At 30.6% G+C, this 13,078-nt stretch overlaps 1 protein-coding gene across 1 annotated transcript; it reads right to left on the bottom strand.

Moving 5' to 3' along the window:
• Positions 1-303: 303 nt before the first annotated feature.
• On the bottom strand, positions 304-1,965 carry LOC132936939 (uncharacterized). The gene is made up of 2 exons (XM_061003758.1): positions 1,376-1,965; positions 304-1,312 (listed from the first exon to the last, which is right to left on the bottom strand). The coding sequence occupies exons 1-2, from the start codon at positions 1,963-1,965 to the stop codon at positions 304-306; spliced, it is 1,599 nt and encodes a 532-aa protein (XP_060859741.1).
• Positions 1,966-13,078: the final 11,113 nt, after the last annotated feature.

The following is a 13,078-nucleotide window of genomic DNA, read 5'->3' as shown; positions in this document are numbered from 1 at the left end:
TAAAAAAAATAGTTTTATTTATTCTAAACTATTACATTACTTATGTACTTATGTCTTAAACTATGAGTCATTTTGCACTAGAAAATTTTGTTAGGACAGGCCAAATGATACAAAACAATTCTAATTACAAATTAAGTTTTTTATTTTAATTTTAAATAAATTCTATTAAGATTGAGGTAGTATGTTATCCAGACAGTATAAGGGCAAGCATTACCTGTAACGCCCATACAATGAGTTTAAAGTATTTAAAAATGTATATAAATATGAAAATGTAATTATAATAATTTAATGTTTATTTGTTAATTAAAACGGTTTATACAGCATAAAAGAAATCCAAACAAACAGAAGTGCTAGGAGGCTGATTAAAAATGAAACACTCTTCGACCACAAGCTTAATTTAACTTTACTCTCCAAGAACCTATCACACAACTGATTCTCTAGCAATTTTGCACCACATAAAACTACTGGTACACCAGTACCTGGGTGCGCCGAAGCACCAACAAAGTACAAGTTTTTAAATATGTTACATTTTAAACTAGGTCTGAACCATACAACCTGCAAAAATGTATGAGATAATCCTAGTATAGACCCTTTCCATAAATTGAATTCGTTTTTCCATGTTCTCGGATCATTCACTTTCTCATGATCGATCATACTTCTGAAGTTTGATATCTTCAATCTTTTCTCGATTGTATCGATTACTTGTTCCCTAGCTTTCTTCACAAGTTCATCGAAATCAATATTAGGTACATTCGACATATGTCCAACTGGTACTAAAACTACGATTGAGTCTTTTCCTTCAGGGGCTGCTGTCGGATCGATGCGACTGGGAACGTTAACATAAAACGATGGATCATCGGGCAATGTGTGATCCTTGAATATTTGGTCAAAGCTTTCTTTATATTTTTCAGCCAAAAAAATATTGTGTACATTCAACTGTGACACGATTGTATTCATGGACCAATAAAATGATATCGAAGATGAAGTATGTTCTTTTTTGTCAAGTTTTTCAGCGTATGATGTTTTTGGCAAAAGTTTGTTGTACGCATATGTGAGATCTGCATTACAAATTACAATGTCACTATTTACAACATCACCATTTACCAATTTGATCCCTTTCGCCACTCCTTTGTCATCAATTATTATTTTTTGCACATCGGCATTATAGTTGAACTTTGCCCCATGTTTTACAGCAATGTTTTCAAGAATTTCCAAAACTTTATGGAAGCCTCCTTTCGGATACCAAATCCCTTCTGCTATTTCAGTGTACTGCAGTAAACTATAGAGAGCCAAACCGTCATATGGTGACATTCTATAACATAAAAACAATATTAGTTGTATTTAAAATATAAATAATTAACATTTTTATAACTACCCCAAGTACATAGTCTGGAATGAAAATGCCTTTCTCATGTAGTCGCTCTTGAAATACTTGCACACTTTGTTGTAAACAGTGTCCAATAGATGCAATTGGATTACGTCTGGTATATGTCTTGGATTGAAAAAATCATACCAATGTTGGAAATCGGTCTGGAGTGCCTTTTTAACGCTCTTTTGATAGTACAAATGAGTTTGCTTTAAATAATTTAAAAAATTAATTAATGTTGATTCACCACTGCCTTCGTATTTTTCCAAAGAACGAGATAATTTTGCTATATCTGTGGTAAGTTCGAATGTTTCCCCGTCGTGAAAATGTACATAGTAATTAGAAGGACACTTCAATAACTCTATGTGATTTTTAATGTCCTCCCCCAAATCTTCGAATGTCTCCTCAAATATTTTAGGCATTAGATACAATGATGGACCTTGATCAAATCGATGTCCGTTTTGATAAATGAGTGAACATCTTCCACCATTATATGAATTTTTTTCATAAATTTCTACTTGAAATCCTTTTTTGCTAAGTCTAGCAGCTGCTGCTGTACCACCAACTCCAGCCCCGATGATGATAATTTTAACCACCATTTTGTCAATTATCTATACCACAATAATCATCAATATTAATACTATTTAATTATATATAATATACACAAAGTTACTTTTTAAGCATGGTCAGTGCTCACCCCCATTTTTTCCTTTGAGAACACATTTATTCAAACTCTTATTTTTAGAATTTTTAATTATACATAAACACTATATTTTAAAATTCCTGATACTTTTTGTACTACTTAAGGAATGTCTTGTGATGATACAAACTTATAATTTGTAAACGAAAACTCCCTTTATATCACTAATAGTTTAGCGGACAATTTTATTGAACATTTTTATGTATCTTAATCAAAATTCTAATAAGTAGTTTCTGAGTTGCTTAAAATATTTATACTAAGGATAATAATCCTTGAAACAGTTTTAGAAAAATATAAAATATATATAATATTAGATGTTGGTAGTATTTATTATTTTTGAACCGTTTTTACAAACTATTTATATTATTATTGATAGATCAATAGTAATTAGGAACTTGCATTTTCAAATCATCTAAGCTCCTACATCAACTTTATCTATTACTATAAACAAATCATTCTTAGTAGATACCAACACCATTCACAAAATTATATAACTAAAAAGCAACTCATATTATTTTTGATTTAGATAGGTATATCAAGGTTTTTTAAAAAAAAAATATCTGCTGAATAATTAAAAATAAAAAAGGGTGTTTCCTTTTTGAAAAATAAAATTTTTATTGTCACAGGATCATCCTTAAGTGGAACTGAAAATCTCAAGTATTTGAAAATATGGTCTTCAAGTGTATTTAAAAATTTCAAAATCCTAATATGAATATATGCACAATTTAAGCATGAAAATAAGGGCGAGCAGGAATAAAAAATCTCCCTGTTTATACATATACACTGATTGCTTGATTAAATTATTATACAAATTAAATAATATATTTTATAAATAGTTAGGTGCATAATAGAGATAAGGTAAAATAGAATTTTCAAATTGTAGTTTCAGTATAACGGTATAACCTATAGGTATGTTTAGTTTCAGACTTGTTGTTAGGTACGTATAGTTTGGCGTCGTTAGTATTATTATCTTATATTACTTGGTAACTTTAATATTGGTGGACATTAAGGGGCAGGGGGTTCGAGGGGACTAAGTCTTCAAAAAAGTTAATGGAACAAGTTTTAGCCTCACGGGGGCCTTACAATAAAATTATAAAGTTGTTAATCCACTCACACCGCCCCGGTTTGATGAAAATACGTAATAAATAATAATATACTATTTTTAACTAATCGATAATAATTAACGAAATAACTGTTAAGTATTTGGGTTCTAATATGTATAATATTGTATGTATAGTTTTAGTTATTATTATTATTTATTATACAGCCCTCACTAGTTTAGTTGAACACTACACAATACTGTTTGTAACATTTTCCTTAACTTTTTATTATTTTATAATTTATTTAATACTTATAATTTTATAGTTTTTCAACACAAGTTGAATTGTAGTAATGATATATAGAAATATTTTTACTTTATGATTTTAGAAATTTTAATGAACTTTTAGAGATTGTTATTTTTACGTGAGAATATCCAATTTTGAAATAAAAAAGAAATATAATTTAACGCTTAATTTTGTTTTTGATTTCGAGTCAACAAAACGTGTGAGAAATCTTTTTTTAAATTTTAAAATCTTGAGTATAAAAATGTAAAATTGGAAAGTAGGTAAATTATTTGCTGTACAGTAGGAATCGAATGTATCACGTCATTGAGTAAGTTACCGTTATAAATTGGTTAAATTTGAATTCAATGATAAATCAGAACTAAAAGGCTCTATGTCACAATACTCCAAATTGTTCAAGAAAGCAATTTTTAACTCTGATAGCAAAATAATTTTTTTTCAGGTTATCTTATGAATATAACTAATATAATATTGAGGCATGCATACATATAATTATTATCAGATACGTTATATTTATTAAGCATTAGGCACCCACAAACTTAATAAAAAAGAAAAAACTAAAAAAAATGTGCATAAGGAGGAAAAAGTACATTATATATAGCCATTTAGGTAACGTTTTAACTCGGGTGAAAATTAAACAAATTTATGAAAAAAAAAATGATGTGTAAAAAAGTAGACATAGAACCTTTTCATTCTCAGCCCGCGAAATTACGTAGGTATACTAATTTCTACACGATGGAATAATAATATTGTCAAAATTCTGTTGTTTCTGAATTTTAAAACAAAATGTATATGAGTTCCTATAATGTGTAATAACTTTTTACACTGTTAAAAATATAAAATGTAACATGAAATATTGAAATTTTAAAATAATTTTTATACATATTTTGTTTAAGTTTGGCAACATTTTGAATTTTAATAAGTGCATATGCAATATGATATGTTTTTTTTTTACAATTATTTTAATTTAAGATTTATAAGTATATAAACTTTTTTATAGTTTAGAATAAATATTAATTTCTAGTTTTTTAAGACAATTATTGCACGAGTTTATATCATAAATATTCTAACATCTCAGTATATCACTCAACTAAAAAAAAAATTTAGAAATTTATGGAACTTTAAAATGTAGCCGATTTATTCACAAGTATAGTTTAAGCTTACTAACTAAAGAACCAACACAAATCATTAACTTCACATCCAATATTAAATAATATAAACGTAACATTAAAACATGGCTAGTCAATATAACAAACAAGTATAATAATAATAATATAATAACTAACTGGCCCACGGCCAACGTTTCGCCGTTAAAAAAATCCGTGAATTAGGTGCTCTATAGCTGTAGTGGTCCGTGGGCTAAGACATGTACTTATAACTTTTGGGGGATTTAGTCCCCTCAAGCTCCATGATTTGGGCTTATTGTAGGTCCCCCATGTGAGTAGTGCTATATTTAAGGTGTGTTTTAATCCATGTGACCGAAATTTACCCAATATATGACAAAATAAATTAGTTTAAAACCGACAGACAGACATCTCTGGATCTCCTGCAGGATTACTTGGTAAAAACAACTCTTTTCAGGGCTATCCCGAAGAACGAGTCACCCGCGCGAGCCACAATAAAAATTGAACATATTTGCTTAGCAATGATTTTTGAAATACTTTTATATAATCAAGGCTGGGTATTAAGGAGTAAACAAGTCAACTTAATTTTAACTTTTTAACTTAACTACCTAGTTACTTTCGGTTTTTCATTAAATTATTTATCAATTTAGTAAATTTATTTTTTAATTAACGTGAAATTAACTAATTATTTTTTAATTCAAGAAGTATGTTAAGTAAATTTATTTTGTCTATATTTTTTTTAAATTCCACTGTTTCAACTATTTCGTTTTCATGTCAAAAAATATTTACCGTTGTTTTAAGTTAAAAATGTTATACACCTAAGCTTGTATGTTTGGTTAAAATAAAAAAAAATTTTCACTAAAAATACAATTGTAGGAATAGAAGTTCAATTAGGTAGGTAAAATTATAATTTAAAGGATGTCAAAATGTGTCTAGTTTTAAAGTTTTACCTTTTATACAGCTTGAGTACCTCCGTAGTATTATTAAAAATGATATTGAATTTCCCGAGTGAATGAGACTATAGTTCCACACTTGCCAAAACTTTGAATTGATAGAACCGCCGATCAGCAATTCATTTTATAATACAGGTACACTTATAAATACGTATTTTTCACCACAACTATGGAAATGGTGGGGACGCGCATAAAAAGATAAAGAAAAATATGTCATAAAAAGTGGGAAAGCGGGTACTGGGTAATGCTCTGCCGTATATTAGGTGTTTACAGGGTCACTGTAATGAAATGTGTTGAATTTGAATTCAATGATATAAAATCATTGTATCTGTCAGCCTATAATATTACTAAGTATGTTTTATAATATTATCGTGATTAAAGTAATTTATTTTACTATTAGGCATTAGTATTACAGTAGGTTGAATTTATTTTTGCCGAAATAATGCATTTGAAAATTCCATTGTGTGTATAAAATATACTAATATATTCTCAAAACGTTTCACGTACCTACTCGCAACACGACGCATGACTGCCGCCGCCAACCCCGCCCAGCAATTTGCTCAAGTACCGTCATCCCGAGTTCCATTGCGCCCGCAACTAGGAAAATTTTTCTAAGGGGGAGAGGGGGGAAAGGGGGCTAAAATTGTATCAGCACTCAGAAACAGTGGTGGATTCAGGGGAGGGGCACAGGGGCACGCACCCCCTGTCAATTTTCTATCGACAATCATTAATGTTTAAAAACGTTAGTATATATATGTATTATTAATAAAATTATACAATTCATATCCCCCCCCCTATCAACTTATTGAAGATCCGCCCCTAGTCAGCAGCACAAACTCTAACAATTAATATTTTAAACTAAAATATGATTAAAATCTTGGGGGGGCTTGACCTCCATAGACCCCCCTAATTGTGCCTATGGTGTAGTGTAAATAGTGTAATTTTATCTTAATTATGGTTTTACGATGTACCTGCATAGATCCAGGGCTCGTAGTTCATGCACTAAAAATTTCAAAAATATGCATTTATATGCACTAACAATTTTAATGTATGCACCCAAAATATACATAATGTAATAAGTATTTACAGATCAACACTTGGTTGAAAAAAAAACAGCACAAAATTCCGATACATAATGTTTAAACGTCATGCAACCGTTTGTTTTTCTTTCGGCAATTTTTAAGGCTAAATATGAATAATTTTGTTTATCGTATGATATGGTAAACTATACCTAACACCTACCTAATACAAAAACACGAAATCCAACGGACAAACTTATACGAGTTAAGAGGATTGTACTCCGCATGTGTTGTCTCCGTTTTAGCAATTTAAAACGGGGGGCTATACAAAGTTAGAAAATATATGTAAAGAAAGTATAAATCTTTAATTAAAATAAATTGAAAAGAAAATTTTGGGAAATGGTTTTGTCAAAAACATGTTTCAAGAGAAAAATTTTAGTTTAGAAAATATAAAGTAATACAATTATTGCCATTGGAATTATTGAGTGAAATAATATTAAATATTAAACGTAAATTATCACACAAGTATTACATTCGAAAATATATTAAAATCAAAGTATTCAACCGGAAAAGTTCTTTGTATAATTACTGAAACAAATTTTAGAATAAATATTGTTCATTAGAAAATGTAAAGGTAATTGCCAAAAAATAGATAAGCTTAAAATATAATTTGTTGTTAAAAAATAAAATTTCCGAAAAATATTTAAGCTTATATATAGATTTTCTGATAAAACTTTTATTTAGATTTAACCTAAAACAGAAAAACAGTTGAATCAAAAATAGTTTAGAGTATTTTGCTAGAAAAACTGTTTAGGTATATTGTATTGAATTCCAAAATAAATTTGGTACGTTTAAAAACTGGGTGGGCTACAGGCAAAACTGGGTGGGCTAAGCCTGCCCCCCCCCCTAGTTGTGCCTATGTGCCCAAGTAGTAGTCGCTTGCTTAAGCGCTACCGGTGGGGGACTTCGTGAACCTGACGCCTCCATGAACCTCACTCGCCCCATATATGTAATTAATGTATGTATATACTATATATAAATAAAGAATACGACGTGATACCTACGACTGAGTGATAGGTATTCATTTCTATCCGAGACGGTCGGTAACATAACCTACCGCACCATATCACAATAGTTAAAAATAAATATATTATACACAAAACCAAAAATTGTGTTAAATTAAATAATTAAATTTAAGAAGATGAGACTCCCCCCTTATAGATAATACTGTGTTGATCATTAAAAAGTTACAAATATTATACGTAATAGTTTATATTAAATTAACAACTGTTAATATGTCCATCAAAACCTTATATGTCCATGGTAAAAATATATTATAATTGTCATTCATAACAAGTCCCATTTAAATAATAAATCCCAAATAAATCAGTTGCAACACCGAAAAACAAAAATCTACAACACAAACGTTTTGGTGTAGAATAATTTAAAATCTTAAAACTGCTTTCCTGTAAAATGTAATGTTTGGGACATACAACTTTTGGCCTCTTAGCCATCGTTATACTTCTGTATAGAAAAAATCATTTAGGTAGGAAACTACTCGAAACATAAATTGACAAATTTTCACCAATTAATAATTATTCTAGCTATTAATAACCGACATTATTTATTACACGTGGTAGACAAAATACATCGATTAAAAAATAAGGATGCACGCCGGTAAGTTCGAACACCAATCATTTTATTTTATCGTATTTGAGATTAATTACTAACCTATTTAATACTACGCATGATAATAATACACTATAATAATGTTCTTATCTTACATTTTATTTATTCGAATCTCTTATTTGCTGTTGCTAGCTAATTGGAATTTTATTTTGTGCTTGGCACGATTACTAAATGTTAGCCTATCGGTTACATTGGGGTCATAAGTCGTCAAACGTTATAATTGGGCGGTGAATGGGAATGCAGCATAGTACATGTAATATTATGTAATTGAATATATTATATAATATTTAGCGGCGGCTCGTGGTGTGGTGCACAGGAGCAAGTGAATCGCCCGAAAAAATAAATAATAATTACATTCTTCTACGGTAACGTGTAATTCATTATTATGCACATAGTCTGTAATAAAAAAAAAAAGTTTTTCCAGTTTTTCATGTTGAGAAGTGTGTCTATAAACGATTAAATAAATCGTGGAGCACAAATTGTTTGTGGTCGGGGCGGCCGTGTAAATATTAGTTGGTACCCGCCGTTTTTCCCGAATGGTATTTTGCCCGAAAATCCGAAAACCCGAAATATTTTTTTCCCGAATGTGTTTTTCCCGACGGTTATTGTTCCCGAAATAAAAAATTTCAAAATTGAATTAATAGCATATTATTGTCACGGTTCATTACTGCTGGAGGATACATACCAGGAGCTACAATTTCTGAGTGCGATCGCGCATAATATTGTTTTGTAATTAATAAATATTATATTGTTTATTTTATTTTTTATATTTATTTATTTTTATTATTATAAATAGAGGCCTCAACAACATAGGTAATAAATTGGCCACTTTATACATATTATAAATTATCGATTTTTAAATATGTAATTATCACACTACAACATTTATTATGATATTAATATTATTATTCGATTCGGCTAAAAAGTGTTCGGGAAAAAAGATTTAGGGTATACGGACTTTTGGAAAAAACACCATTCGGGAATTTTGATTTGGGAAAAAGGCGTTCGGGAAAAAAGGTTTCGGGTTTTTGGATTTTTGGGAAAAAGTTCATTCAAGAATTTCGATTCGGGAAAAATACCGGTAACCAGGTACATATAAGCAGGTGCTAGGTAATAGTGGCGAATTTTTAGACGCGAGTTAAACAAACATTTTATAATATTTTTAAATGCGCGTCAATAGCCTATGTAACTCCCAGTTTGGTATAATTTATGAAACCCAGTAGCGTAACCAAGGCTGTATCTGAGGAGGGTCCAGCCCCCCCGCCCCCCCCCCCCCCCCCCCCGAAATTTTCACTATCTTTTTTTAATCAAATATCAAAACGTAAATTCAATAAAATTACAATTTACATGTGGGACATAGATATAGGATCGGTGTGGTATTGGCAATAAAAAAAACCTATTACAAATTAAATTTGTATTGTTTGCACTAGAGACAACTTTTATACTTATTATATGACCAAATATATAATATTAAATAGGTACATATTATTGAAATGAATAACAATTTTAATAATGTGGGGGACGGAGTGGCCGAGCAGACCAAGGTGTCAGTTGTGACGCACACCAGCGCTGGTTCAAACCTCGGTTCACGGGCGGCATTTTTCTTCGAGCAAGTCACTGTGTCCGGAGAACAAGTGTCGCCATCCCCCACCCGGGCATGGCAGATAGTAGGTATCTGCCTTACCCGGGCGGGGGCCCACTTGAAAATCTGCCAACACACGTGTTTACCAACCAACAGTATCCTCCCCTACAAACAAACAGCTAATGGCCATAGTTGCCGGGCTTAATGATCAATTAATAAAAAAAAAAAATTTTTTTAAGCTACCTATAATGATTATAGTATACATTTATCACAAATAACTTACATCTTAATGAGGTAGGTACTAGGTACTACCTACTTATGATATTATATTATTATTGTGTTCAATTGCAATTTAAAATTTTCATTCTTCTAGGAGTTTTTTTTTTATAAAAGAAGTTAATATTTATTTTTCTAATTTAAAAATATTCGGCGAAAATACAGTAATGGGAGGAGGCATGGGCTGTTGCATCTTGCATGTAAACATGTTTCGGTTGAAGTAGTTAATTTAAATTTTTATGATATCATGTGATATATTTAATTAGCACAATAATTAAGACGTCTCTAACTAGGGGTAAGTACCTAAATAATAAATATTATATAGGAGTGTAGGACAAGCGAACATAGATTAGCTAATTTTAGAAATCCAAACAGCGGTCAAGGTATGAGTACAGAAGTAAAGCGAGAATATTCAAGTAAATTTTGCAAATATTGCAAAAAGCCTAATCACGATATTAGCGAATGTCGTAAACTAAAATATAAGGAGGAAAAACAACTGGAGGGAAAAAATAAATAGGACAATCAGAGTAGGTCCATTTACGAAATACAATCGGGAAGTAATATACTATACGTATAGATCATACCCATAGATCAGGAACACATAACGTGTATTTCCGATAAATTTGTAAAAAATCAAATGAAACTCCTAATTGATAACGGTTCAGAAATTAACATCATTAAAATCTCAAGTCTTAAAGGACATAATATAATCGTAAATGAAAGAGATAAGAAAATAATTTAAGACATTCATGCAAGTCCAGTAGAGACAGTAAGATCGGTAGTAATTCCGATTTACATTAACCAGCAACCTTTTGTGGTTACATTTTATATAGTACAAGATGATTTTCCAATACCCGAAGCAGGTTCGGTACAATATTTTTAAATTAAACAAAGTTGTGTTAGATTGGGGAAAATAAGTACTAATAACACCAGGACAAATAAATAATAATGTATTAATTGTGTATTACTTAGAGCCGATGAAGAAATCGAACACGAATTAATAACGGTAGAGAAACACGAAATAAATAAAAACGTAATTATAGCTAATACTATCAGTCCGGTCAAAGGTGATGAAATAGTTAGTAATATCATAAATATATTGGAATAATCGTTTATAATTGAACAAGTGACCATGAGTAATTTGAAATGGGAACCGCACAATGATAACGTTTTTATTGCTACCGAAGATACGCAATCGTTTAAAAAAAAGTTTAAGGAAATTATTAATACGGAGCATCTTAATAAGGTAACATTATAGATCCGAATAAATTGTCTCGTAATTATAAGGATGCAAGTATAACACGCGATTCTTTGTCGACTTGCAATTTTCCGCTGGTAGTAGAAAAAAGAGAAAAAGAACCAGACAGAAAACAAGAAAATGAGAGTATTAAATAAAGTTACAACGAATGAAGAATACGATTATCAAATTATTTACAGAGTTTACCACAACACTCGAACGCTGATTATCTAACCTGTATACATTTTGTTACGAGTGATAAGCCAATTAGTGAGTTCGAGGCATTTAAAAAAGCGGATAAAAAGTCAATTATTAATTCTAAAATAACAGAAATAGAAGCGAGTATAAAACACGCACGAAATAATGAAACTCTAATTTCACCTATTTCCAATAATAAAGTAATAACGCGATAAGACTAAGATATAATGGACTGGAAACGAGCAGCTTATCACGGCCACAAATGTATGTACAAGAGGCAAAGTGTTCCTGTATTCCTGGAGTTCACAGCGCCCTCTGTATTTAACACGGACTAAGATACGAATTTTGTAGCCAAATAAAACCACCGGTAGCGCTGAAAACTTTAAGAACAGTATTCTTATCAGCTAAGTGACACCTTTTCGTGGCCGTCCCCCGACCCCCGCCGAACATGTCGTTTCCAGTTCATTATATCTTAGTCCGTGGAGAAATCATAAACGGTAACAAATTACCACCTCAAGTAACATTTTGATGAGGGTAAAAATTGTGTTATGATTAATCAATTAGACACATTAATAATATTTTATGATCTCAAAAACAACCATTATACAGAAATGAACGCTGTGAGTTATTATAACGCGATAAATGAAATAAAATCATTCTGTATCGATAAACAGATAAAACAATTTTCAATAATCAGGTTAGAAGAGGTTAACAATGCTACGAACGCCTACGTACAAAGTTGTTTGTTACCTATTTCGGAACACCGATATTCAATAGTAACAATTTACAAAGAGGCGCACTCGTTAACCTCCATATTATTATTATTATCTGTATTCATTTTGATTATATAAATTATCACATGATATTTTCTTACTAGGTATTATAAATCGTGGTTATTTATCATAAAACGCTTAAATATTATGTACATTTCATAAATTATAATACTTGTTATTAACTTCACCCATAAGTCAACCCACATTTTATTTACAAGTCGTCGGACTAACCGCTTACCCGGTAGTAGTTCGTCGGTGCAACAATATTATAACTATACTTTATGCATTTTATTTCTTTCTAGAACATGGCAAAAACTAGCTTAGAAAGGGTGAGGGCGTATCGGGAGCGTCAACACACAAAAAATAAGACTAGCCATGTTGATTGTTGACACATCAACATAGAACGTCAGATGCAAATTCTGACACACTATTTTTTTTTTTATTTCAATTTTAGAATCTGAGCGCTGCGATAAATGTATTGATTTTACAATGATGTATGTTTTATTTGTTTTATTTTTTGTGTCTGTCATCACGGTTTGGGGCAGTAAAACTGCTTCGATTTTCTTTAACAGTATCTTGTTTGATAGGGAATTGAATCTAGTTGGTGCAATCGGGAGATCAAATTTTAAAATTCTCAAGTTTTCAAAAGCGCTGGGAAAAACAACATAACAATTAAAGAAAACGTGAATTTTTACGCAAAATCGGTTTTGACAAAAATGATTTTGGTTTTTAGTGTAACTCTAAAACAAAATAACAATTTTCACTGGTTGCTTATATTTGCAATTTCAATACAAGATAAAATTTTCAAAATATTTTGA

Source organism: Metopolophium dirhodum, chromosome 1 (assembly GCF_019925205.1).
Source record: "Metopolophium dirhodum isolate CAU chromosome 1, ASM1992520v1, whole genome shotgun sequence".
Taxonomy (NCBI): Eukaryota; Metazoa; Arthropoda; class Insecta; order Hemiptera; family Aphididae; genus Metopolophium; species Metopolophium dirhodum.
Note: the sequence above shows the minus strand (reverse complement) of the source record. Positions and strands in the feature narration are given on the sequence as shown.